The sequence below is a fragment of the Aquarana catesbeiana genome, linkage group LG09 (genome assembly GCF_042186555.1).
Source record: "Aquarana catesbeiana isolate 2022-GZ linkage group LG09, ASM4218655v1, whole genome shotgun sequence".
Lineage (NCBI taxonomy): Eukaryota > Metazoa > Chordata > Amphibia > Anura > Ranidae > Aquarana > Aquarana catesbeiana.
In genome coordinates, this window is record NC_133332.1 from 93152431 (window position 1) to 93177376 (window position 24946).

A 24946-nucleotide genomic window follows, 5' to 3' on the forward strand; every position below is an offset into this window, starting at 1 on the left:
TGAACTATGCCCATAGGATTACCTTGATTTTGGACCGTCTATGTAGCAGGAGTGCAGTTCAAAATGCATCCAACTGCGTTCGGTATGAAAGGGCCCTTAGGCTGCATTCACACCTAGAGTATTTGAAATGCACGATTTTAAAAGATTTTTCATATGACAGAGCAGCCAATTGATTTCAAATGGCTACCCCACATGCGACAAACGCAGCAAAGTCACTCATGGAGCTTTTTGCCACATTCCCGTTGTGTGTTTTTTGTGGCGCTTTTAATGTGTTTGCTGAAAGTTTTTTTGGCAGCAAAATGCACATTTGCTTGCTGTGTTGGGGTGCCATTACCAAATAATGGCACCTCATGCATGTCACGTGTTTTGCGCACATTCCTAAAATGTCCTGATGTGAATGGAAAAATAAAGTGAAAGGTGACAAGGGGAATGTCCTCGGCTTTGCATAAGCTCCAAGCTGCATAGCTGATAGGATCAACATTAAGATAAACCCCACTACTCACTCCTTCACCATTTCAATTTGCCACAAGAACCTTCAGAAATACCCAGTACCGCCAGGTATATAGGAACACTTGAAAAACAATAGTGTACCACCAATATACAGAATATATAAACTTGATGTGCAATAATAAACATAAAAACTGGTGCAAAAATAAAAATCACAAAAAGTCCAAAAGGTGACAGAGAATGAGTCCCATGGCATAATTGGTGAAAAATACAGTTGACACAGCAATGCCAATATACGAGTAGCACCCTGATGTTTAGGCAGGGTTGCTATCAACTTTAGTTGCCAGGCGATAGTTGCCTTGGCCAATTGTTAGATCAATTGATTCCTCTCTAAATCTGGACTTGTTGCACCTTTTTTCTTCTGTCAATAGGTGGCACTATGCTGGTGGCATTAGATAAGACAGGGGCTTTGCAAGCTCAGCCATGAATGGATGGGGTGTCTCAGTCAATGGGCAGGGATTTTCTTTGGTCCCTTGGCCTGCTGGGATAGCCTATTTATTTGGGTGGAGTCACGTGATCAGGGTTCTGTGCCACCTGAACGGCTGTCTGGGTGGACGTGTGTTATGCTGCTGCGAGCTGCTAGGCCGGAAGTCTGAGGCCTATCCCGGGGACACCTGGCTGCTAGGCTGCCTGAGGCCTATCCAGGAGCAGGAGAAGCCACGTAGGGTTGGGACTACTGGCTCGTAGTCCAACCAGAAGTAGTGGTTCAGCCGCACGGGGAACCAGATAAGGGCGGAGGTAGAGGGGAAGCTGTCATCACTAAGGGACCATACACCTTGTTACCAGAGACCACTGTGAGTAAGCTGAAGCCAGAACCAGAGCAGTCTTCTCACCAACCGGGGACGGTGAAGAAGTGGGAAAATATCAGTGAGTGCCAAGCCAGGGACCCAGCGGGACAGCAAAGGTGACGCTTGTGGAGCATCAGTGTGTGCCAAGCCAGAGACCTAGCGGGTCAGCAGGGGTGACGCTTGTATAGTATCTGTAAGTGCCAAGCCAGGGACCCAGCAGGGAAGCGGGGGTGATGCTTGAGGAAGATACTGAGTGCTAACAGTGGAAGAGCTCACGGATCCAGTGGATATTGGATCTGAAGTCTAGTGAAAGACTGGGAGTTCATTGAGTGAAGATCCACACTGAGTGATTATGGAGTAAGCGGAGAACTGTTTGTGTTGCCAATAGTTGAATTCAACTACCATTAGTAACTGCTACAAGATTATTGCCATAGGAGACAGCGGTCCTACCTATACAGAAGCGGTGTCCGGCTGGAGGCTTCACCTGTATAGCTGTCTACCTATAGAAGTCTCGGAGTCGGCCAATTATCATTGCATCTACCGAAGGGTGTCCTGGCTCTAACCCTCTCTCCCCAGTTCTGTTCAGGAGACAATAAATCTCTTTGCAATCAAAAAGTGTCTGGCGCCCACCATTTCATCTTGCATTACACTCACCCTGCCTTGTAACCCACTCTACACAGAAGGATGTCAGCTGTCCCTAACTCTGGAGGTCACCATTAGGCCTCAAGGAACCCTGGACCTGGTTACATATGTGAAGATACTTCTCAAGGTGTTCAGAGGTCCAGCCACCAAGATCAAGTGAATTCGAAACGCACCAGAGCAAATGGCTACCATTACCGCAGCACTGTATGTATGAATGGAAATCCCTCAGGAGTCAGTACTGCAACCCACTTCCAATGGCACCTTCTGATGTACTCCAACTAGGGATAAGTAAATCTCATCACAAGCCTGTCTAGTATCCTTACCGCCTGTCTGCTGATCAAATCAGTTTTTATGTTTATTACACATCAAGTTTACATAATCTGTATATTGGAGCTACACTATTGTTTTCATTTACTGTTTAAGGTTGGACATACTGGGGCAAAATCAAATGTTCTCAGGCCATATTCTCTGCAGATCTAAAGTGGAAATGGATAAAACTTCTGCATTATGACCACTAGATGTTGCTGACTATCACAGGAAATAAGTATGTTCACCAGTTCCATCCAGTGAGGGTAGGGTAACGCAGATTGCTGGGAGGAGGGAACAGGGCGGGCAGGATTTATGCACGCAACTCCAGCCAAGGAGCACGCAGGCATTGGTGACTCCTTGGCAGATGGATAGCTAAAGTAGACACCTGTAAATGGAGAGATGGGCAGCAGTTCAGGGTCTGGCCAGACACCCATTTTCCAGAATGAGGGCTATACATAATATGTAAGCGTGGACTTCCTAAAGTAATGAAGTTTAAATAAATTGTAAAAAATCTTTAATTAAATTTTTTAAAATCTGTAGCTTTTCCTAAATGTTTCTGGTGATCCTGCCATAATTTTCACTGATCAGGTGCTTCCTGCTATGCTGTGACAACTGTCTCCCAACTGTGCTCCTTCATTGTCACCCTGTCACATACTCCCCTAGAGGAGACTACAAGTGGTTGTGCTGACATTCGTTGTACAGGCAGAATCCGTTGTTCACCAGGAAGCCAGTGATTAGAGCGAGTTCATATAGACACAAAGGGTCTGTAAAAAGGCTGGAAAAGATCAGCATTATTTTATGAAAAAAGTGGCAATGCTTTAGCAAATGAAAAGCCATTCAGTCAAAGTGGAACTAAACCCATCAGCATGAATGTGACAGCTTCCCAGACAGAGCTTGTGGGTTGTTAGGATGGCGGCCTCTTAGCAGCCAGTGACTCATTCCCAGGCCCCATTCAGCTGTCAGCTCGGAGATTCCAGCCGTATTCACATCTTCATGTAGAGGAAACTTGTGTTCCTGCTTGCGTTTTGTTTTTTGTATGCTTTTCACATGCTTCTACTCACCACACATAGAGCAGCCCATTAACTTGAACGGGCTAGCCCTATGCACAACATAAATGCCAAAGAAGCTCCAGAACCTTTTCGAGTATGGAACATGGCATGTTTTTTCACCACGCGTTTGGCATTTGCCATGCATCAAAACGTGTGCCTGCTACCTGCATTTAGAATGTCATAAACAATTAATGGCATTGAAAGCGCGACATGCATTTGCAGTGCATTTCCAAAATTGCATAGCAAAACGTGTGTTATCTATGTGATTTGTCGCATGTTCCGGAAACGCCAAGTGTGAATGGAGAGTCCCTGGCTGAGATTGAATGTAAATGCAGGTTGATGTCATTACCCAAATGACCATGTTTGGACAATGACAGGAATCTCCCAGCTGGAAACTGTGGGGCTGGGGATTCATAGCCGACAGTGTCCTAACAACCAGTGATGTATGAGGTCACACAGAGTGAGTGAGGCCTGGTGGGTAACTCTTAGAGACTAGCTCTCTATCAGGTCTGCCTGCCTTGTAATTGTCAGCAGATGACTGTGGGTGGATTTCATCGCTGTTATTCAGTCCAATAGCAGTTACTGAATCCGCCCACCGTCTTGAACTGTCATTCATGATGGAGATGGACATGATAGGGAAGTAGTCTCTGAATTCCCCATCCTGCTCCACATACCCCACAACAACACTTCTCAGACGCTGCACCTGGGAGGGAGGTTAGGAATGCGGAGCCTGTGATTTTATCGGGCCCAGGTGAGCTGAACTAAGAAACCTCTGGCCTCAGTGCAGGCCGCCTCCTTCAACAAATTCATCTTTTGGTTCCCAACAGGTACATGAATCTTTCTCAAGCACTGACAATTGTGCTGCCCAGGTACGAAGGTTCTCCAAAGCGTGTTTAGGAAACTCTATGAAGTCCACTGATTGTATTGTCATGTCAAAGAAGAAGGCAGAAGCACACTACATTTCTTGCACATTTTTGCCCCGTACACACAATCGGACTTTCCGACAACAAAACCGTGGATTTTTGTTTGAAGGATGTTGGCTCCAACTTGTCTTGCATACACACGGTCACACAAATGTTAGCAAACAATTACGAACGTAGTGACATACAAGACGTACGTGATATCTCCATTACGAACGCTAGTTTTACAAGATCGAGCGCTTCCGGCTCGTACTTGATTCCGAGCATACATGGACTTTTGTCCGACAGACTTGTGTACACACAATCAAAAAGTCTGACAACAAACATTTGTGGGCGGAAAATTTGAGAACCTGCTAGCCAACATTTGTTGGGGGAAAGTCCGACAACAAATGTTCGATGCAGCATACACACAAACGGACTTTCCACCAACAAGCTCACATCCAACATTTGCTGTCGGAAAATCCGATCGTGTGTACGGGGCATAACAGTTATTTTTCTATACTTGCATGTTGTTTAAAAGAATAAAACATAGGGAAACATGTGCATGTATCACAGAGATGTACAAAATATGTTATTTTATATTTTGCCCTAACATACCTTTTAAAACTGATGGCCACAGCAGCACCCTCACCTGGAGCCAATCAACTTTAGTATTGGTAGGGCAGTGCTGCCTGGCCTGTAGTGGGAAGATCCAGTCTGCGGATCACTCCAGTTTATCTACAGCCATTAATTGGCACGCTATGGAAGGAGTGCAGTGTGGTTCTATGAGAAATACCTACATCTGCGGAATGTGACATAGAGAGCCCCACAGATCCCTTCTCCCAGCTGATGGAATCCTAGAGGGAATGTTGTGATGTCACATAGGCAATACAACTTAAATTTTCTGGACTCAGGAGTGAAAACGACCCCACATGGTAGAGTGAGGTTTGTAGCAAAAAAAGATCCTGGGGTTCAGCCTTCAAGGGGACACATGTTCTCAGGAATGGATATTTTATACACAGTTACAGAGGCCCAGCTTGGACCAATGTAACTATGCATATACCACAATTGGCCATTTCCCCTAGAACATACCTCCCAACTTTCTGAGATGGGAATGAGGGACACCTATTAGCAAACGTATGTAGGCATAGGACCAGGGCCGATCCTGGGTGGGTGCGCGGGGTGCTCCGCAGAGGTGGGGGCACCGAAGCTCCAGAGTGCTCCCCTCCCCCCCTCGTCTGAGTCCACTGGCAGAGCGCATGTAGCGGGTGCTGCGGTTACCCATCTCACTTGCTCTCTGGCGGGAACTGAGAGGATACCGCTCCCACTGTCCCCGGGGTCCGTGCTAGGTACCGCAGTGGAGCCTAGTACCGGAAAACACGTTCCGGTACTAGGCTCCACTAATCTCTCTGTCTGGCGCACGTGGAGCAGTCTCCTGTCTGCCCCGCCTCCACTGCATGTGTCGGCTCTTCTCCCATAGGCGGTGTGATGAGAGGCTTCTGGGTTAGTCAGAGCTGCTGCCAATCATCCAGTGCACTCCATGCTCTCCGAGTGCCGCCCTTCTAGTAACCCAAGATGCCATGTATGCCCCGCCTCCCTGCAACGTGCTTCTGCTCACAGCGCGCCAGAGCTACAGGGATCTATTGGACAGGTACTGATCCAAGGGGACATCTGCTGTGGGGGGACTCTGATGGGGGACATCTGCTGTGAGGGGACTCTGATGGGGGACATCTGCTGTGAGGGGACTCTGATGGGGGACATCTGCTGTGAGGGGACTCTGATGAGGGACATCTGCTGTGGGGGGACTCTGATGGGGGACATCTGCTGTGGGGGGACTCTGATGGGGGACATCTGCTGTGGGGGGACTCAGATGGGGGACATCTGCTGTGGGGGGACATCTGCTGTGGGGGGACTCAGATGGGGGACATCTGCTGTGGGGGGACGCTGATGGGGGACATTTGCTGTGGGGGGACTCTGATGGGGGACATCTGCTGTGGGGGGACATCTGCTGTGGGGGGACCTCTTCTGTGGGGGGACCTCTGATGGGGGGGACCTCTGATGGGGGGACAGCTGCTGTGGGGGGACTCTGATGGGGGACAGCTGCTGTGGGAGGACTCTGATGGGGGACATCTGCTGTGGGAGGACTCTGATGGGGGACATCTGCTGTGGGGGGATATCCCCTGTGGGGGGACGCTGATGGGGGACATTGCTGTGGGTGGACTCTGATGGGGGACATCTGCTGTGGGGGGCCATCTGCTGTGGGGGGACTCTGATGGGGGACATCTGCTGTGGGGGAACTCTGATGGGGGACACCTGCTGTGGGGCGACTCTGAGGGGGACACCTGCTGTTGGGGGACTCTGAGGGGGACACCTGCTGTGGGGGGACTCTGAGGGGGACACCTGCTGTGGGGGGACTCTGATGGCAACCCTGATGTAAGCAGGGACTATTATTAGGAAGAGGGCTCTCTGTGTTTACTGTCCATCCCCCCTCCTGTCAGAGAAGGAGAGCGAAGCAGCCGGAGATTGGAGCGCCCGTGTGAGTGGAGAGAGAGCAGCCGTGGGCTTTGAGTGAAAATATCCAACAGAATATCATACTGCCCCCATCATACTGCCCCATCAAAATTGCCCCTATCAAATTGCCTAATCATACTGCCACCATCAAAATTGCCCCATCATACTGCCACCTTCAAAATTTCCCCATCATACTGCCCCATCATAATTGCCCCATCAAAACTGCCCCCATCATACCGCCCCATCAAATTTCTTCTCTAACTGGTCAAAGAAACAGGTACCCGCCCCCCTCCTCTCCCCTGAAAGGTGACATGTGTGGCACCGCAGGAGGGGGAACGACAAATAAGCGGAGCTTCCCCTTTTGGGTGGAACTCGGCTTATGTATATACCGTAGTAAGCCCTGTATACAGATGTCACCTACTTATAATTCCAATTGTTACAGCTTTACAAGTAATCATGTACATAGAAATCACATTATACCAATGGATGCGGTCAGGGCTGCTGATAGAAATCATGGGGCCCCATACAGCCTACCTGACTGGGCCCCCTTCAGACCCACCCCTGGTCCCTTCTTCAGCCCCACCCATGGCCCCGCCCCCTGGCTCCTCCCCAGACCCACCTTGAAAAAAGTGCAGGTTTGTCTTCAAGTGCTATTTATCTTTCTCCAGCCAGTTATAAGTTTCATTATCCAAAAGAAATACTGTTTTCAGATGAGAACAGACCGCCTGCCAATGCCATAACACATGTAATGCCTGCAGAGAGACTGCAGACATCCTACAGGAGATGGTACAAGACTGCAGATATAGTACAAGAGACGGTCAGAGACTGCAGACATACTACAAGAGACGGTCAGAGACTGCAGACGTGGTGCAGCAGACGGTCAGAGACTGCAGACGTGGTGCAGCAGACGGTCAGAGACTGCAGACGTGGTGCAGCAGACGGTCAGAGACTGCAGACCTGGTGCAGGAGACGGTCAGAGACTGCAGACCTGGTGCAGGAGACGGTCAGAGACTGCAGACCTGGTGCAGGAGACGGTCAGAGAATGCAGACATGGTACAGGAGACGATCAGAGACTGCAGACATGGAACAGGAGATGATCAGAGACTGCAGACATGATACAGGAGACGATCAGAGACTGCAGACATGGTGCAGGAGACGGTCAGAGAATGCAGACATGGTACAGGAGACGATCAGAGACTGCAGACATGGAACAGGAGATGATCAGAGACTGCAGACATGATACAGGAGATGATCAGAGACTGCAGACATGGTACAGGAGATGATCAGAGACTGCAGACATGGTACAGGAGATGATCAGAGACTGCAGACATGGTACAGGAGATGATCAGAGACTGCAGACATAATACAGGAGATGGTCAGAGACTGCAGACATGATACAGGAGATGGTCAAAGACTGCAGACATGATACAGGAGATGATCAGAGACTGCAGACATAGTGCAGGAGATGGTCAGAGACTGCAGACATGGTGCAGGAGATGGTCAGAGACTGCAGACATGGTGCAGGAGATGGTCAGAGACTGCAGACATGATGCAGGAGATGATCAGAGACTGCAGACATGATACAGGAGATGATCAGAGACTGCAGACATGGTACAGGAGATGATCAGAGACTGCAGACATGGTACAGGAGATGATCAGAGACTGCAGACATAATACAGGAGATGGTCAGAGACTGCAGACATGATACAGGAGATGGTCAAAGACTGCAGACATGATACAGGAGATGATCAGAGACTGCAGACATAGTGCAGGAGATGGTCAGAGACTGCAGACATGGTGCAGGAGATGGTCAGAGACTGCAGACATGATGCAGGAGATGATCAGAGACTGCAGACATGATACAGGAGATGGTCAGAGACTGCAGACATGATACAGGAGATGATCAGAGACTGCAGACATGATACAGGAGATGATCAGAGACTGCAGACATGATACAGGAGATGGTCAGAGACTGCAGACATGATACAGGAGATGATCAGAGACTGCAGACATGGTACAGGAGATGATCAGAGACTGCAGACATAATACAGGAGATGGTCAGAGACTGCAGACATAATACAGGAGATGGTCAAAGACTGCAGACATGATACAGGAGATGGTCAAAGACTGCAGACATGATACAGGAGATGATCAGAGACTGCAGACATGATACAGGAGATGATCAGAGACTGCAGACATGATACAGGAGATGGTCAGAGACTGCAGACATGGTGCAGGAGACGGTCAGAGACTGCAGACATGATGCAGGAGACGATCAGAGACTGCAGACGTAATACAGGAGACGGTCAGAGACTGCAGACGTGGTGCAGGAGACGGTCAGAGACTGCAGACGTGGTGCAGGAGACGGTCAGAGACTGCAGACGTGGTGCAGGAGACGGTCAGAGACTGCAGACGTGGTGCAGGAGACGGTCAGAGACTGCAGACGTGGTGCAGGAGACGGTCAGAGACTGCAGACGTGGTGCAGGAGACGGTCAGAGACTGCAGACGTGGTGCAGGAGACGGTCAGAGACTGCAGACGTGGTGCAGGAGACGGTCAGAGACTGCAGACGTGGTGCAGGAGACGGTCAGAGACTGCAGACGTGGTGCAGGAGACGGTCAGAGACTGCAGACGTGGTGCAGGAGACGGTCAGAGACTGCAGACGTGGTGCAGGAAACGGTCAGAGACTGCAGACGTGGTGCAGAAGACGGTCAGAGACTGCAGACGTGGTGCAGGAGACGGTCAGAGACTGCAGACCTGGTGCAGGAGACGGTCAGAGACTGCAGACATGGTACAGGAGATGATCAGAGACTGCAGACATAATACAGGAGATGATCAGAGACTGCAGACATGATACAGGAGATGATCAGAGACTGCAGACATGGTACAGGAGATGATCAGAGACTGCAGACATGGTACAGGAGATGATCAGAGACTGCAGACATGGTACAGGAGATGATCAGAGACTGCAGACATGGTACAGGAGATGATCAGAGACTGCAGACATAATACAGGAGATGGTCAGAGACTGCAGACATAATACAGGAGATGGTCAAAGACTGCAGACATGATACAGGAGATGATCAGAGACTGCAGACATGGTACAGGAGATGATCAGAGACTGCAGACATAATACAGGAGATGGTCAGAGACTGCAGACATAATACAGGAGATGGTCAAAGACTGCAGACATGATACAGGAGATGATCAGAGACTGCAGACATAGTGCAGGAGATGGTCAGAGACTGCAGACATAGTACAGGAGATGATCAGAGACTGCAGACATGATACAGGAGATGATCAGAGACTGCAGACATGATACAGGAGATGATCAGAGACTGCAGACATAGTACAGGAGATGATCAGAGACTGCAGACATGATACAGGAGATGATCAGAGACTGCAGACATGATACAGGAGATGGTTGGCAGGAAATAATATGTTGTTAATAAAAAAATAAAATAAAACCCCTTTAGTATCACTTGGCTCATTACCAAAACACTGGGGAAAAAAAGAGGATAGCATTCCAAACAGCAATCAGAAAGGAGTATACTGATAAGAGAAGATCTCATGAGGTACAAGATTCCTACATAAGGATCCCAAGAAGAAAGTAGACAGAACACAAGTGTGCAGCCCCCCTGTGTGATAGACACAGACTGGATAGGAAGGTGCAGCAGAGGTGGGGGATGTGCGGCTTCCTAACACTCAGCACATCGGCTATCTGACTTGATGTTGTAAATGACCCCTCTCCTCCCCCGCTCAAGCAGCTCAACACCTGAAAGACGTCTTCCTGTGCTTCATGCTGGGAATGTAGTGACTGTTACGTGTGTTCTCTTATCACCAAAGGGTAATGACAGGGGATTAGACCGTCCGTCCAGACAGCAGCCTGTTCTGTCAGAGCCTCCATGCAGTGGCTTTCACACACAGCACACAGGTGGGAGGCGGCAGCAGCATTTGGGACATGAGAGACTCCTAAACTACAGAAGGAAGCCAGCTTCTTGGAGAAATACTCTCATTCATTCAGATTGCCCGGCCCCCCCTGCTGGCTGTGCCCGGTACAACAGGGCTATTTGTACTGGCTTATCTGCAGCCCTGGATGCGGTAAAAAAAAATTAAAAAAAATCTCCATTAAAAGTTAAATACAAAATAATCCACAAACTCCTCTTTACAGCAAGCACCACATAAGCCAAACACAGAAGTCATATTGTAACAACAGAATATTACATAGCTAGACAGGTTAGGCTGAAAAAATCAAATGTTCATCTAGCATGACAAATAAAGTTGGTCCAGTTGAAAAAAAAAAAAAAACACACCACACACACACACACATCATAGTGACCACTGTTGCCAGGAGACAATATAACAGTTGTAACAGTTCAGGACCAGATCAGTGATCTGCAGACCTTCAAACTGAGAGGAAGCAGCTTGCATTGCTCTTGTGAATTTACTGTTTACTGTTATTTACTGTTTATATTGTCTTGTTTTTGATACCCACATACTGCAGCTTTTTCACAATTAAATTTAATTCTTACTTTTACTATATAGGTGTAAATATCCATCTGGCCATAATGGATATTTTTGATTATAGGGCCTCAAAAAAGGTCAATACTAATGGGGTATTTGAACCTTATAAGGAGGAGGAGGGGGACCTTAGTGGCCTCTTCACTAGATTAAAAAACCTCACCATATCAGAGATTCATACAAAATGGGATGTTGCTTACCTGGAGACATACGTCAAGCTGAATATGGTCCCTAGAAGTTTAAGGTGGGAGGTCAGCCCACAAAAAGGGGATATTCAATTGGAAGACTGGTATAAATATTTCAATGAAGCTGGGGTTAGCCTCTTGAGATTCTTGATTGAAAGAAAGGTAGTTAAACTCTCACGATTAGATGAAGAAATCAAGACTCTTAAAGATAAACTAACCCCGCTTCAAGATACTGTAGAATATAAAGACAAGTCACAAGGTTTATTAAATGTTTTGGAAAAAGAGGATAGAGAACAGAAATATAAAAAAAAGAAAAAATACAAGAGGGACCTAGCTGATTATCATGGTGGGGTGGTGTTTGAATGGCAGAAAAAACTGTTGTCAACGAATGCCAGTCAGGATAACACCGCAATGGAAACAGCCCCCCCTGTGGCTAACTCTAACCATGGTAAACTACCTATCCCTAATAACCTGTATAGGAATAACGATAGGGGGAGAAGGGGATCTTACCAATCCCCCATTAGGCATAATAATCAGGCGAGAGGAGGTCCACCACAAAACTATCAATCTGGTCCCTCCCAACGCCCCTCCAGACCTAATCAAACAAATAGAGGTGGTCGGAATTCCAACACTCCCTACCATGGCTCTGGTCAAAATCAAGTACGTGCCTCTTATCCACGAGACACCTCTCACAATGGTGTTGGGTACAATTATGGAGGCCCCCCTGTCCGTGGCCCCCAGTATCCTCCCCAGATGGGAGGGTCCAGGGGTCCATTTCCGTTAAGAGATGGGGCACCATATCGTAATAATTCTGATTACTACTATCCACAATTTCCGATAGACAATCACCAAAATACATCAGGTACCAATGTCACTGACAACTGCTTTGGTTTTGGTGGTAACATGCAAAACAGATTTTATCCTCTGCGAGACCTGGAAGGTCCGATAGGAGATTTTGCTGAAGGGAGTGGTAACTCCTACCCCGTCAGAAATAATGGAACCTCCAGTTCATCCCTTCACCTTAACAATGGTGGTGGGTTGAATCCTAACAACTTAGCTATGGGGGGCTATGATTTACAACAGTGGGGTTTTCACAGGCCCAATCAAGGTACCAAGAGAACCGCGGATCAAGGAGAGGAACTAGAGGTGGCAGACGAATTCGAACAAAAAAGAAAAAAACTTTAGCGGGAAAGGGCATTTTTAATTTAAGCACAGTAATTTTAAATGATAAGGAGAAACAAGTACTTGATAAGGGTCTTAAATTTGCACCCCCCCGTAAGCTCAACAAATTTGAAACTTATATGGATGTTCACAAATTCATCCGTAGAGTTAATATCAAAAGATATATGCTTTCTAACCCAGTCACAGAGAGAAGGAATATATTTAATGACTACCAACATACTGGACTTGCCAACGCTTCTTTGTTCAACCCCCCTGGGGCGATGGCTCCATCTATTAGAGTGTTTAGAGATGTCTTGCTCAAAGATTTGGAAAAAATGCCCATTAAAAGGGCAAATAATAATCGCGATTTTCAAGCTGGGCTTGATTCACTATGTAAAAATAAAGAGATACTTATCAGACCTGCTGACAAGGGGGGGGGGATTGTTATTCTCAATAGATGTGATTATTTGGCAGAAATGTATAGGATCCTGAATGATAGGGACACATATACTCCTTTGAAAACAGACCCAAAGAATTCCTATCTTAGGGAACTCACCAAGATAGTTGATAATGGTTTTTTACAGGGTATCATCAACAAAAAAGAGAGGCTCTACCTTATACCCAAGGCACCGCGCACGCCGGTTATATATTACCTACCCAAGGTTCACAAACATCCTACTTGCCCCCCGGGACGTCCTATTGTAAGTGGAATAGATTCCCTTACGTCCCGGGTGGGCAAGTACATAGATTATTTCTTGCAGCCTTTGGTTGCTAAGATGCCCTCCCTTATCAGGGATTCGAAACACGTCATTAATATTTTATCCAACCATTCTCCCACCCCGTCTATGTGGATGGTCACTGCAGACGTGACATCCCTGTACATGGTAATACCCCATGATCTTGGCCTCTTTGCTGTTGAATATTATTTGAGACAGGATTCAGAGTTGTTCGATGAACAGATAAATTTTATCATGGATCTCTTAAGGTATGCGGCGTCGCATAACTATTTTTGGTTTGACGGACAGTTCTTCTGCCAGGATCGAGGAGTAGCTATGGGGGCTAAGTATGCCCCCAGCCTTGCTAACCTCTTTATGGCCCTATGGGAGGAGGACGTCGTCCATGTTTGCCAAAGGCCCCAACTCAAGCTGTGGGCCAGGTACATTGACGACGTCCTCCTCCTGTGGGATGGGCCCCGTGACGAATTGGATTTGTTTATGGAAGAGCTCAATAGAAACAACAGGGGGATTATCTTGAATTTTGAGGCCAGTCAATCTGATATCAACTTCCTAGACTTAAATATAGCTGTCTGTCATAACCAGTTTACCACTTCCACATTCTTCAAAAGTACAGACCGAAATTCCTATATATCTCTGGATAGCTGTCATCATAGATCATGGCTTCATTCTGTACCCAAAAGTCAGTTCACGCGATTAAAGCGAAACTGTTCGGATGACTCCAAATTTTTGGAACAGGCAGATGTGCTGATCCAGAGATTTCTAGAGAAGGGTTATCCCTTAGAAACTTTGAAATCTGACTTGGAAATAGTTCGTAACTTAGATAGGAGTGAACTCCTGGGTACTAGACCACCCCGTGAGTGGGACTCCTCTCGTATTCCCTTTATCACTACCTATTCTGTACAGCATAATAATATAAAAAACTTGATCCGTAAACATTGGCATATCTTGGAAAATGATCCTGTTCTTAAATCTATTTTACCAGCCAAACCACAGGTGGTATTTAAAGGGGCATCGTGTTTGAGGAACAGATTGGCTCCTAATGTTTTGGACCCCCCTATTAAGAAACCTTGTTTTTTTGGTAATTTGACAGGATATTATAAATGTGGTAGATGTCGAGTGTGCTCTATTAATAGAGGCACCCAAAGATGTACTCGAAGGTTTACTGCCCACAGCACACAAAAGGAATACGATATCGAGCCATTTATCACTTGTTCGACGGAGGGGGTCGTCTACCTACTCGTGCCCTTGCGGGTTACAATATGTGGGCAGGACTAGGCGACCCCTCTCCGTCAGACTAAATGAACATATCACCAATATTAAAAATGGATTCCCAAAACACCCAGTTTCTAAGCATTATTTAAACACGCATAATAAAGATCCCTCCAATACTATTTTCTTGGGGATTGATAAATATCGACCGCACTGGAGGGGTAGCTCTCTCGTTAGGAGTATCTCCAGACTAGAGATGCTATGGATCCACAAAATTAAATGTTACACCCCACATGGACTCAATTGACACAAATGCCTTTATTGACAACTCTTGAATATATTTCTGCCTGGGGTATTTGGGAGGAGTCTAGGCCCATATCCATTGGGAGTCTGTTCTTACAGTGTTCCTGTATAAAGTAAATGAAGAGTTTTGTATTTTATTTCCTCCTTTGGAGATACTTTATTTCAGTTCGCTGTACGAATTGAGAGTACTGGTTTAACATAATTGATTGAACCCATGGAGGAGATGGCTTTTATTAGATTTGGTTATCCGTTTTTGTGTATTGTTCAAACCTAACTTGCTGTGGACCACAGGAAATCATCTTTAGTCCTGCCATAGTGTAGAGATGGGTCCCCCTAAAGATCAATATTCATTATAGATATTTATTAGAACCATTTTCTTGTGAGAAGGTGAGATATTAGTATCCTCCACTTGGTATTAATTACCTGATTTGACTGATCCTTATGTAAATCCTTAAATGTGACCATGATAAATTTTTTATAGTTAATATTTAGAATAATCCTTTTAAGATTTTTTATAGATTAAAGCTCCATTTATATTTATTAGTTCATCCCTAGCCTGACCCTTTTTGTTCCTCTCATTATTTCTTACTTACAATATTCATTTATATTAATTCTAATAATATTATTTACCCTTTCCTATTTTTTCTTTTATATTGTATATTTTTATTTTCATATCAATTATATTAATCAAATTATAATGGCCCCCTTGGTATCCCATGAATGCTATTAATTTATTCCGGTTGATGCTAAGTGGAGGTCAAACGATTTTTGTGTGAATTATTTCAGGCGTTGTTTAAATTTATTTACGCTTTTTTATTCATTATAAAGTTTGAGTTGTTGCCAGACATGGTCTTCCATTGTCCAAAATGGCGGAATTGGATTCGTTCCATGTGACTAGATGGAATGCTAGATGATTTCCTGCTCTGGATCCAGATCGAGGCTTGGTTTCCATTGTTATTATTTATACCCAGACAACGTCATCGTGTGGCGAAACGCGCGTCGGGAGGAGCTGACGTGCTGACGTCTCGCGTGTTCAGGTGGTGGACGGGCGATTGCTTTAGCCGGCCGGCTTATGTCATTCCATGCTTTTATTCCTTTATACCATGTAAGTGTGTTTTCTACTTTTAATTAATAAATTAGTCTACTGGATTACGCTATGTCGTTTCCCTTCTTTCTCTTGGGGACCCCTTGAGTAACTTGTGTTCCGGTGCTCTGGAAGTGTCTATGAAAAGTTTTACGGGGACGACTCCTCTATGTGGTGTGGTGGATCATCGCCTCCATTCATCCCTTCTTTTTAAAGGCCCCGACCGGGTTAAGGTCACAAGCTTATTGAGCTTGCCTTGTGGTAAGCATATATATTTACTGGTGTTATCACATTGGTGCGGTGGAGGACTCATTTGTTTACCCAGCAAACATCACTTGGGAGATACTATCACAGGATTATATAATTCCTCATTTATATCTAAATGGACTTGATGATGCCTTTCTAGAGTTGTTTTTTTATGTGTATTTAACCCATTTAATTTATGGGCTGTTGTGTATTCACATATATTTAATCATATATGTCACTATATATATCATTTCTGGTGTACGTTTTTTAGGTAATTAGCGCTGCTACTTATTGCTAGTTGGTTTGTTGGGTGTGTATCTCACTTGTAGCGGCAGCTTTTTGAAAAAAAATGTTTTTATTTTATTTATTTATTTCTTTCAATATTTTTTTCAATATTTGTTATTATTCACTTTATAATTCATCACAGCGCGGTATTTACTGTTTATATTGTCTTGTGAATTTGTGACTTTCAGAGATTCCTATTGCGAATTATCTTGATTTTTTTTAAATTGTATTCAGTTTAACAACATCTATTAATGTATTTCACAAAGACAAAAAGCCCTGCAAAGAAATGCAGGATATTTAAAAATAAAATTTTCGATTTTCTGAGAAGGAAGGACCCCCAGTCACCGGAAGAGGAAACAAAACAAGGTAAGTATGTTGGACAGAACACCCAGGCACCAACAGAAAAGCCAGACCAAAGGAAGCATGATAAAAAGGTGACCCAGAAAAAATTCTGGGTAAGATTATTTGCTTCGCTTAGACTGACAAAGGATGAGGGTCCTAAAGAGAAAGATGAGAAAAAGACTCCAACAAAGAAGGCCAAACGAGGTTTTAGAGAGAGAGTTCGAGCTTTCCTAAAGCCTAAAAAGAGCCCTACAGAAAAGGCAGCAGTTGTTGAGACCCCAGAAAAGCCAGTAGTTCTTGAGAGCCCAGAAAAGCCAGTAGTTCTTGAGAGCCCAGAAAAGCCAGTAGTTCTTGAGAGCCCAGAAAAGCCAGTAGTTCTTGAGAGTCCAGAAAAGCCAGTAGTTCTTGAGACCCCAGAAAAGCCAGTAGTTCTTGAGACCCCAGAAAAGCCAGTAGTTCTCAAGACCCCAGAAAAGGCAGTAGTGGTTGAGATTACAGAAAAGCCAGCAGTTCCTGAGACCCTGGAAAAGCCTCAAGGTTCTCCAGAGAATGAGAGAAGGAGCTTCACAGAGCATTTTCCAAAGGAATCACAGCAAGAAGAATTCCAACATCAGGAAACACCAGATGTCATCACTGGCTCAGAGAAAAGAAGTAGCTCAGCATCCGATGAGCATACAAGCAGTGATAGATATTACTCTTGTGAATCAGGTGAGGAGATGGGGGGAAAGATGAATTCTAAGGCAGAAGGAGGCTTAGTTTCAAGACAAGCATCAAGTAAACAAGAACAAGGCACTTCAGGAAAACCAGCAGCTATAGACCCCGAACCTGTACCCTTGATTGTGGTAGGCACTTCAGAAAAACCAGAAGAATTCCAACATCAGGAAACACCAGATGTCATCACTGGCTCAGAGAAAAGAAGTAGCTCAGCATCCGATGAGCATACAAACAGTGATACATACCACTCTTGTGAATCAGGTGAGGAGATGGGGGGAAAGATGAATTCTAAGTCAGAGGGAGGCTTAGTTTCAAGACAAGCATCAAGTAAACAAGAAAAAGGCACTTCAGAAAAAACAGCAGCTATAGACCCCAAACCTGTACCCTTGATTGCTGGAAAAGATGAAAAACCAGGGCAGTCCTGCACCAGCCTCCAGACAGGCCTTGTCGCCTTCTCGGCTGAAAAATTCACCTTCTACAAGCTACTTGGGGCAGGACACTTTGGGCGCGTCTTGCTGGCTACCGATCATGAGAAAGGAAAACATGTAGCAGTAAAAAGATTGAAAAAGAGGAGACTGCTACATTGCAAAGGTTTCATTGGGGAGCACAAGGTCTTGCAACTAACACACGGATGCCAATTTTTAATTGCTGGGTATGCGGCATTCCACAATGATAACTATGTATATTATGTTATGGAACTGGCAAAAGGAGGGACCCTTCATGACCTGATATATCAGCGCAGAAGAAAACTGAGCTTTACAGTGGTGAGATTTATCACTGCGGAACTAGTGTGTGCCATTCAGTTTTTACATCGCAAATACATTATCCATAGAGACATAAAGCCTGACAATGTCTTATTCACAAGCGATGGACATGTAAAACTCACAGATTTTGGCCTTGCCTTAAAAAATCCTGATTGGAAAAAAAAAAAATATGGAACTGCTGGGACACCACAATATACAGCCCCCGAAGTAATACTAGGCAAGCCCTACAATGTGAGTGCTGATTGGTTTTCACTCGGAGTAACTGTCTTCGAGATGCTGGCCAGAAAACTCCCCTTCGATGGAGGGACAATAGCAGAAATACATGGGATGATTGTTCACAGGGTTCCACCGTGTCATGTTCTTAATTTAAAAGGAAGCGGCTTTGTGAGGAAACTGTTGGTAAAAGAACCAAAGGATAGAGCAAGTTTTGCCAATGGGATAAGGAGAGACTCATTTTTTTGCAATTTTAATTGGCAAAAACTGAAAGCTGGCAGAATACGTTCCCCTGTAAAACATAGACCCTTCATTCATGCAGATTTGAAAAAAAAGGTAAAGCTATCTCGTTATGAAGAAAAGAAGACTCCTCTTTCAAGTGAAGAACAGTTAGAATTTAAGGACATTGGCTTTGTCTGCCCCGACTGGGCTGACCATTACTATGTACATTCCACCAATGCAACCCAAAATCCTTAGAGGATGTAAACTTCCCTCTAATGTTTGTACCTATAGGTAAGCCTATAATAACGCTTACCTATAGGTGCTGTAAATATCTTCTAAACTTGCATAGTTTAGGAGATATTTACTGTATACTGCGCTGATGACGTCATCGGCGCATGCGCTCTGACGGAATGGTCGCCCATGCCATTTCTTCAGGGCTCTGTGAACGGCGGCTCCCGCACGCATGCGCAGGAGTGACGTCACGTGGCTCCGGCCAGTCACACAGCCGGAGTCCGCGGACCCGGAAGGAAGGTGGGTGAAGATGGATGTGGCCTCGAGCGGGAAAGACGAGGGCTTTGTTTGCAGGCAAGTTTCACATAATGTGCTAGTATATGATGCATACTAGCACATTATGCCTTAACTTTGCAGGTAAGAAAAAAAAGATTAAAAAAAAAAAAAAGAAGAGTTTACTTCCTCTTTAAGCAGCGTTAGATGTGAGGGGGAGGTGAGGAGCCGAAGACAGCAGCTTCGGATGAGGGTGAGGAGCAGGGGATAGCAGCACTGGGTTGAGGAGTAAGGAACTGAAAACAACAGGGTAAGAGAGTAGGGTGAAAGAGAGAGGGGGTGAGAGAGACAGGGGGGGGGTGAGATATATAGAGGGGGGTGAAAGAGAGAGAGGGGGTGTGAGAGAGAGGGGGTGTGAGAGACAGGGGGGGGGGAGGGAGTAAGATATATAGAGGAGGGTGAAAAAAAAGAGAGAGGGGGTGAGAGATGAGGGGGGGGGAGTGAGATATATAGAAGGGGGTGAAAGAAAGAGAGAGGGGGTGTGAGAGACGGGGGGGGGGGGTGAGATATATAGAGGGGGGTGAAAGAAAGAGAGAGAGGGGGTGTGAGAGACGAGGGGGGGGGGGTTAAAGAGAGGGAGTGAGATATATAGAGGGGGGGTGAAAGAGAGGGGGGGTGAAAGAGAGAGGGGGGGTGAGAGACAGGGGGGGAGAGGGAGTGAGATATATAGAGGGGGGGAAAGAGAGAGGGTGTGTGAGAGACGGGGGGGGTTAAAGAGAGGGAGTGAGGTACATAGAAGGGGGTGAAAGAGAGAGGGTGTGTGAGAGAGAGGGGAGTGAGATATATAGAGAGGGATAAGCGAGATGGGGGTGAAAAATAAAGAGTGGGGTGGGGAGTAATGAGAGACAGGCGAAGATGGATGCGGCCTTGAGCGGGGACGACGAGGGCTTTGTTTGCAGGTAAGTTTCACATAATGTGCTAGTATATGATGCATACTAGCACATTATGCCTTTACTTTGAAAGTAAGAAAAAAATATTTAAAAATAAAAAGGGGAGGGGAGGGAGAGTGATAAACAGAGGGGAGGGGAGAGAGAGAGAGAGAGAGAGAGAGAGAGAGAGAGAGAGAGAAACAGAGGGGAGAGAGAGAGAGAGACAGAGAGAGAGAGAAACAGAGGGGAGAGAGAGAAACAGAGGGGAGAGAGAGAGAGAGAGAGAGAGAGAAACAGAGGGGAGAGAGGGAAGGAGAGAGAGAGAGAGAGAGAGAGAGATCAAAAATGGAGGCGATAGAGAGGGGGGTGAGAGAGAGAGAAAAGCTGAGTTAGACTTACCGGTAACTCCTTTTCTGAGAGTCTTCCAGGACAGCCCATGAGACCTTGGGCTCCTCCTACCAGGACAGGAAACACGTCACCCCCACCAGATAAAAGGGCGGTCCTCCAGGCCCATGTCAGTATTCTCAAGAACCGTAGGACCCTGCAAAACATATGCATAATACACATAACTTCGGACAATACCGGGTGGGAATCCAGCTGTCCTGGAAGACTCTCAGAAAAGGAGTTACCGGTAAGTCTAACTCAGCTTTTCTCCAAGCGTCTTCCAGGACAGCCCATGAGACGATGAGCCAGAACTTACCAGTCTAGGGAGGGACAACTGCCTGAAGGACCTTACGACCAAACGCCTGCTCCTGAGCTGATAGGAGATCCAGGCGATAATGTTTAATGAAGGTCGAGTAACTGGACCAAGTGGCAGCCCTGCAAATTTGTTCCGGTGAGGCACCAGCCCTCTCAGCCCAAGACGTAGACAAGGCTCTAGTTGAGTGTGCAGTAACAAAAGGTGTAGGGACCTCCCTAATTTTGTAAGCTTCCAAGATGGCTTTCTTTATCCATCTAGCCAATGTGGCTTTAGATGCACTATTCCCCTTGTGAACTCCAGAAAAGAGGACAAACAAGGCATCAGTTTTCCTAAAGGTCTTCGTGACCTCAAGATAGACCAAAAGAATCCTTCTTACATCTAGAAAACTAAATTTTCTTTCTAAGTCGCCCTGTGGCGAACTACAAAAGGTTGGCAATACAATGTTTTGAGATCGGTGGAATGTACTTGCCACCTTGGGCAAAAAACCTGGATCGGTTCGTAACACAACTCGATCCTCAAAAATCGTGAGGAAGGGCTCCCTAACTAATAGGGCCTGCAACTCACTTACCCTACGAGCTGAGGTAACAGCTATAAGGAACACAGTTTTTAATGTAAGTAATTTAACTGACATACTTTCCAGAGGTTCAAACGGAAATTCTACCAGAGTTTGAAGTACTAGGGACAGATCCCACGTTGGACAACTTCTCACTACTACTGGTCTGGCCCTAGAGATAGATTTGAAAAATCTGGCTATAGTGGGATTTTCCAGGAGAGAAAACTGGAGGAACACACTAATAGCTGCCGCCTGTACCTTTAGGGTACTAACAGAAAGACCTTTGTCGACACCCTCTTGGAAAAATTCCAAAATAGACGGAATATCATGAGTTAATTTATCATTTTCAGATAACCATGAGTTAAACTTTTTCCAAACTTTGGAATATATGGCTCTAGTAACTGGCTTCCTGCAATTAACGAGAGTCCTGACTACTTTGTCAGAGAACCCTTGGGCGCTCAGTATCTTTTCTTCAGATACCAGGCCGTCAAGTTTAAGGAAACCACCTGAGGGTGTGATACTGGACCCTGCAATAATAGGTCTTCCCTTTTCGGAAGACTCCACGGAGGCTCTGAAACCAGAGACTGTAGCAGGGAAAACCATGGCCTCTTGGGCCAAAACGGGGCAATTAGAATCAGATCTGTCTCTTCCAGCCGAAACTTCCGGAGGACTTCTGGAATCAGCCTGATTGGCGGAAAGGCATAACATAGGCCTGGAGGCCACGGGTTCGCCAGAGCATCGATCCCCAAGGCTTGGTCTGCCGGGTTCATGGAAAAGAATATCTCCGTCTTGCGGTTGTTTCAGTTTGCGAACAAATCCGCTACCGGATAACCCCATCTCTTGGTGAGGTCTGCAAAGACTTCGGGATGAAGGGACCAGTTGTCTCGGTCTATCCTGTGACGGCTGAGATAATCTGCCAGGCAATTGTTTTTCCCCTTCAGGTGTACAGCAGAAATGGAGGCTAGATTCCCCTCTGCCCATGAAAGGATCTCCTGGGCAATGGACTGAAGCCTCCGGCTTCTCGTGCCTCCCTGCTTGTTGATATACGCGACTGACGCTATATTGTCTGACAGGATTTGGAGGTTGTGACCCCTGATCTCCATCTGAAAAGACTGGAGGGCTCTCTGGACTGCAAGCAGCTCTCTTTGATTGGATGAGGCCCTTGCCTCCTCTGGGGACCACTCTCCTTGTGCTACTGCATTGCTGAGGTGGGCCCCCCATCCCCAGGAACTCGCATCCGTGGTAATCCTTCGGGAAATGGGAAAGGACCATGGGAGACCTCCTGCTAGGTGCTGACCAGCTCTCCACCACCACAGGCTTCTTTTTATCCTGTCGGGAAGCCAGATCCTTGACTCCAGGGACCTTACATCCCCGTCCCAGTTTCTTAAAAGAAACCTTTGTAACGGACGCTGACGGAGTCTCGCCCATGGTACTGCGGGAAAACATGAGGTCATAAGACCCACTGCCCTCGACACCTGTCTCAGAGAGACCGACTGGTTGGTCTGCAATGTAGACATAGTCTGGAACACTTTGGTAATCTTCTCCTGAGGAAGAAAAACTTTTTGGTTCACGGAGCAAAAATCGTAACCCAGATAAGTTACTTTCTGGGCTGGAATCAAGGACGATTTTTCTTTGTTTATTAGCCAGCCTAGGGACTGTAAGAAGTCCTGTACAGCCTGGAGATCTTCCAACAGCCTTTGGTATGATTTTGCCACTATCAGGAGGTCGTCTAAGTAAGGGATAACCGTTATTGCCTTTAATCTTAGAGGAGCCAGCACTTCCCCCAACACCTTCGTAAAGATGCGTGGGGCTGAGGAAAGACCGAAGGGGAGGGCCTGAAATTGAAAATGTCGGGTCCCCATACCCGTCTTCACTGCCAATCTCAAAAACTTTTGGAAGGCTGGATGGATAGGGATGTGAAGATAAGCATCCCTTAAGTCCAACGTGGCCATAAAGCAGTTTGGGTATAGTAGGTTTTTGATTGTAAAAACCGTCTCCATACGGAAATGCTTGTATCTGATGGACTTGTTTAAGGTCCGGAGATTCAGGATAAGTCGAAACTTTCCTGCTGGCTTTCTGACCACAAATACATGGGGATAGAATCCCTTGCCCCGCTCCGATCGAGGAACAAGAATCAGGACTTTTTGATCTAATAGGTCTCCGATCTGGAGACCCAGAGCCCTTGCTTTCTCCCGATCTTGTGGAGGAAATGTGACCAACAAACGTTCTGGTGGTTGGTGAACAAACTCCAGCCTGTACCCGTTGGTCACTAGGTCCAGGACGAAGGGGCTCAGAGTGACTGCTGCCCACTGTGGGATGAAGGCCCTCAATCTCCCTCCCACCGGGGAACACAAGTCACTGCGGCTTGGCGGCTGTTGAGGAGGGTTAAATAGCACTCCCCTTTGCCTCTGCCTTTGTGCCCAGTCCAATGCTTTTTCGGCCTGCTGTCCTTTTCTCTAGGACTCTGTTGCCTGTTTTGGCCACGAAAAATTTTTCTGGCTGTCTGAACTCTCTTTTTCTCTGGAAACGCCTTTTTCTTATCAGCCGTGCGTTCCAGTGCCTCCTGTAGACCTGGGCCAAATAAATGATCGCCAGTTAAAGGAAGGCCACAAAGGCGCAACTTGGAGGCCGAGTCCCCTGACCAGGTCTTAAGCCAAAGGCTTCTCCTGGCCGAGTTCACTAGAGCCGAAGTCCTGGCTGACATTCTTACCGACTCAGTGGAAGAATCTGCCAAAAAACCCACTGCCTGAAATAGGAGAGGAAAAGACTTTAAAATTTGCTCTCTGGAGGTACCTGCTGACAGATGTGACTGAATCTGAGTCAACCAAACCTCTAGATTTCTGGCCACACAAGTGGAAGCCAAAGCTGGTTTCAGGTTTCCAACTGCTGAGTCCCAGGCTCTGTGGAGAAGGATATCCCCCCTCTTGTCCATCGGATCCTTAAGCGTACCCATATCATCAAACGCCAGGTCCGAGTTTTTTTGAAACTTTTGAAAGAGGTGCGTCTAACTTGGGATTCTCATTCCCTGGCTGCGCAGTGTCCTCATCAAAAGGAAACCTCCTTTTCAGGTTACTGGAGAAGAATGGTTTTCTCTCAGGATTATCCCATTCCAGTTTAATAGTGTCAACCAAAGAACTATGAACTGGAAACACTCTTGATTTTCTCTTATGTAATCCTTTATACATAAGATCATGTTTCGATAACTGAACCTCTTCCTCTTTTAATTCAAGGGTAGTATAGATAGCCTTTAATAAGTCATCTACATCCTCAACAGATAACTTAAATCTTGAGCCTCGAGTGGATTCTCTATCTCTGGGCTCTGTATCTGACCCTGATTCTTCCAGAGAAGAACGGGTAGATCTGACCTCAGCCTCAGAGTCTTCACTCTCTGCCTGCTGCGGAGTGCTTACAGACGCCTTCAGTGAAGACGGACTCTCTGCTGGAGTCTGGAGCTTGTCAATAAGCGTTCTAAAGGAACTGAAGGTGGATGCAAGCTCATCCCTAACAGAAGTAAGCATCTTCTGGCAAGAGGCAACCGGGTCATCCTTTACTAGGCCTTCTATACAGGTGC

General features: G+C 46.3%; 1 protein-coding gene across 1 annotated transcript; it reads left to right on the forward strand.

Moving 5' to 3' along the window:
- The first annotated feature begins 16685 nt into the window (after nucleotides 1-16685).
- LOC141108962 (uncharacterized) lies at nucleotides 16686-19541 on the forward strand. Its single transcript, XM_073600921.1, has one exon. The coding sequence runs from the start codon at nucleotides 16686-16688 to the stop codon at nucleotides 18942-18944; it is 2259 nt and encodes a 752-aa protein (XP_073457022.1). The 3' UTR covers nucleotides 18945-19541.
- The last annotated feature ends 5405 nt before the right edge of the window (nucleotides 19542-24946 follow it).

Coding starts and splice junctions, on each gene's coding strand:
- LOC141108962 (XM_073600921.1), top strand. CDS start 16,686: ATGTATTTCACAAAGACAAAAAGCCCTGCAAAGAAATGCAGGATATTT.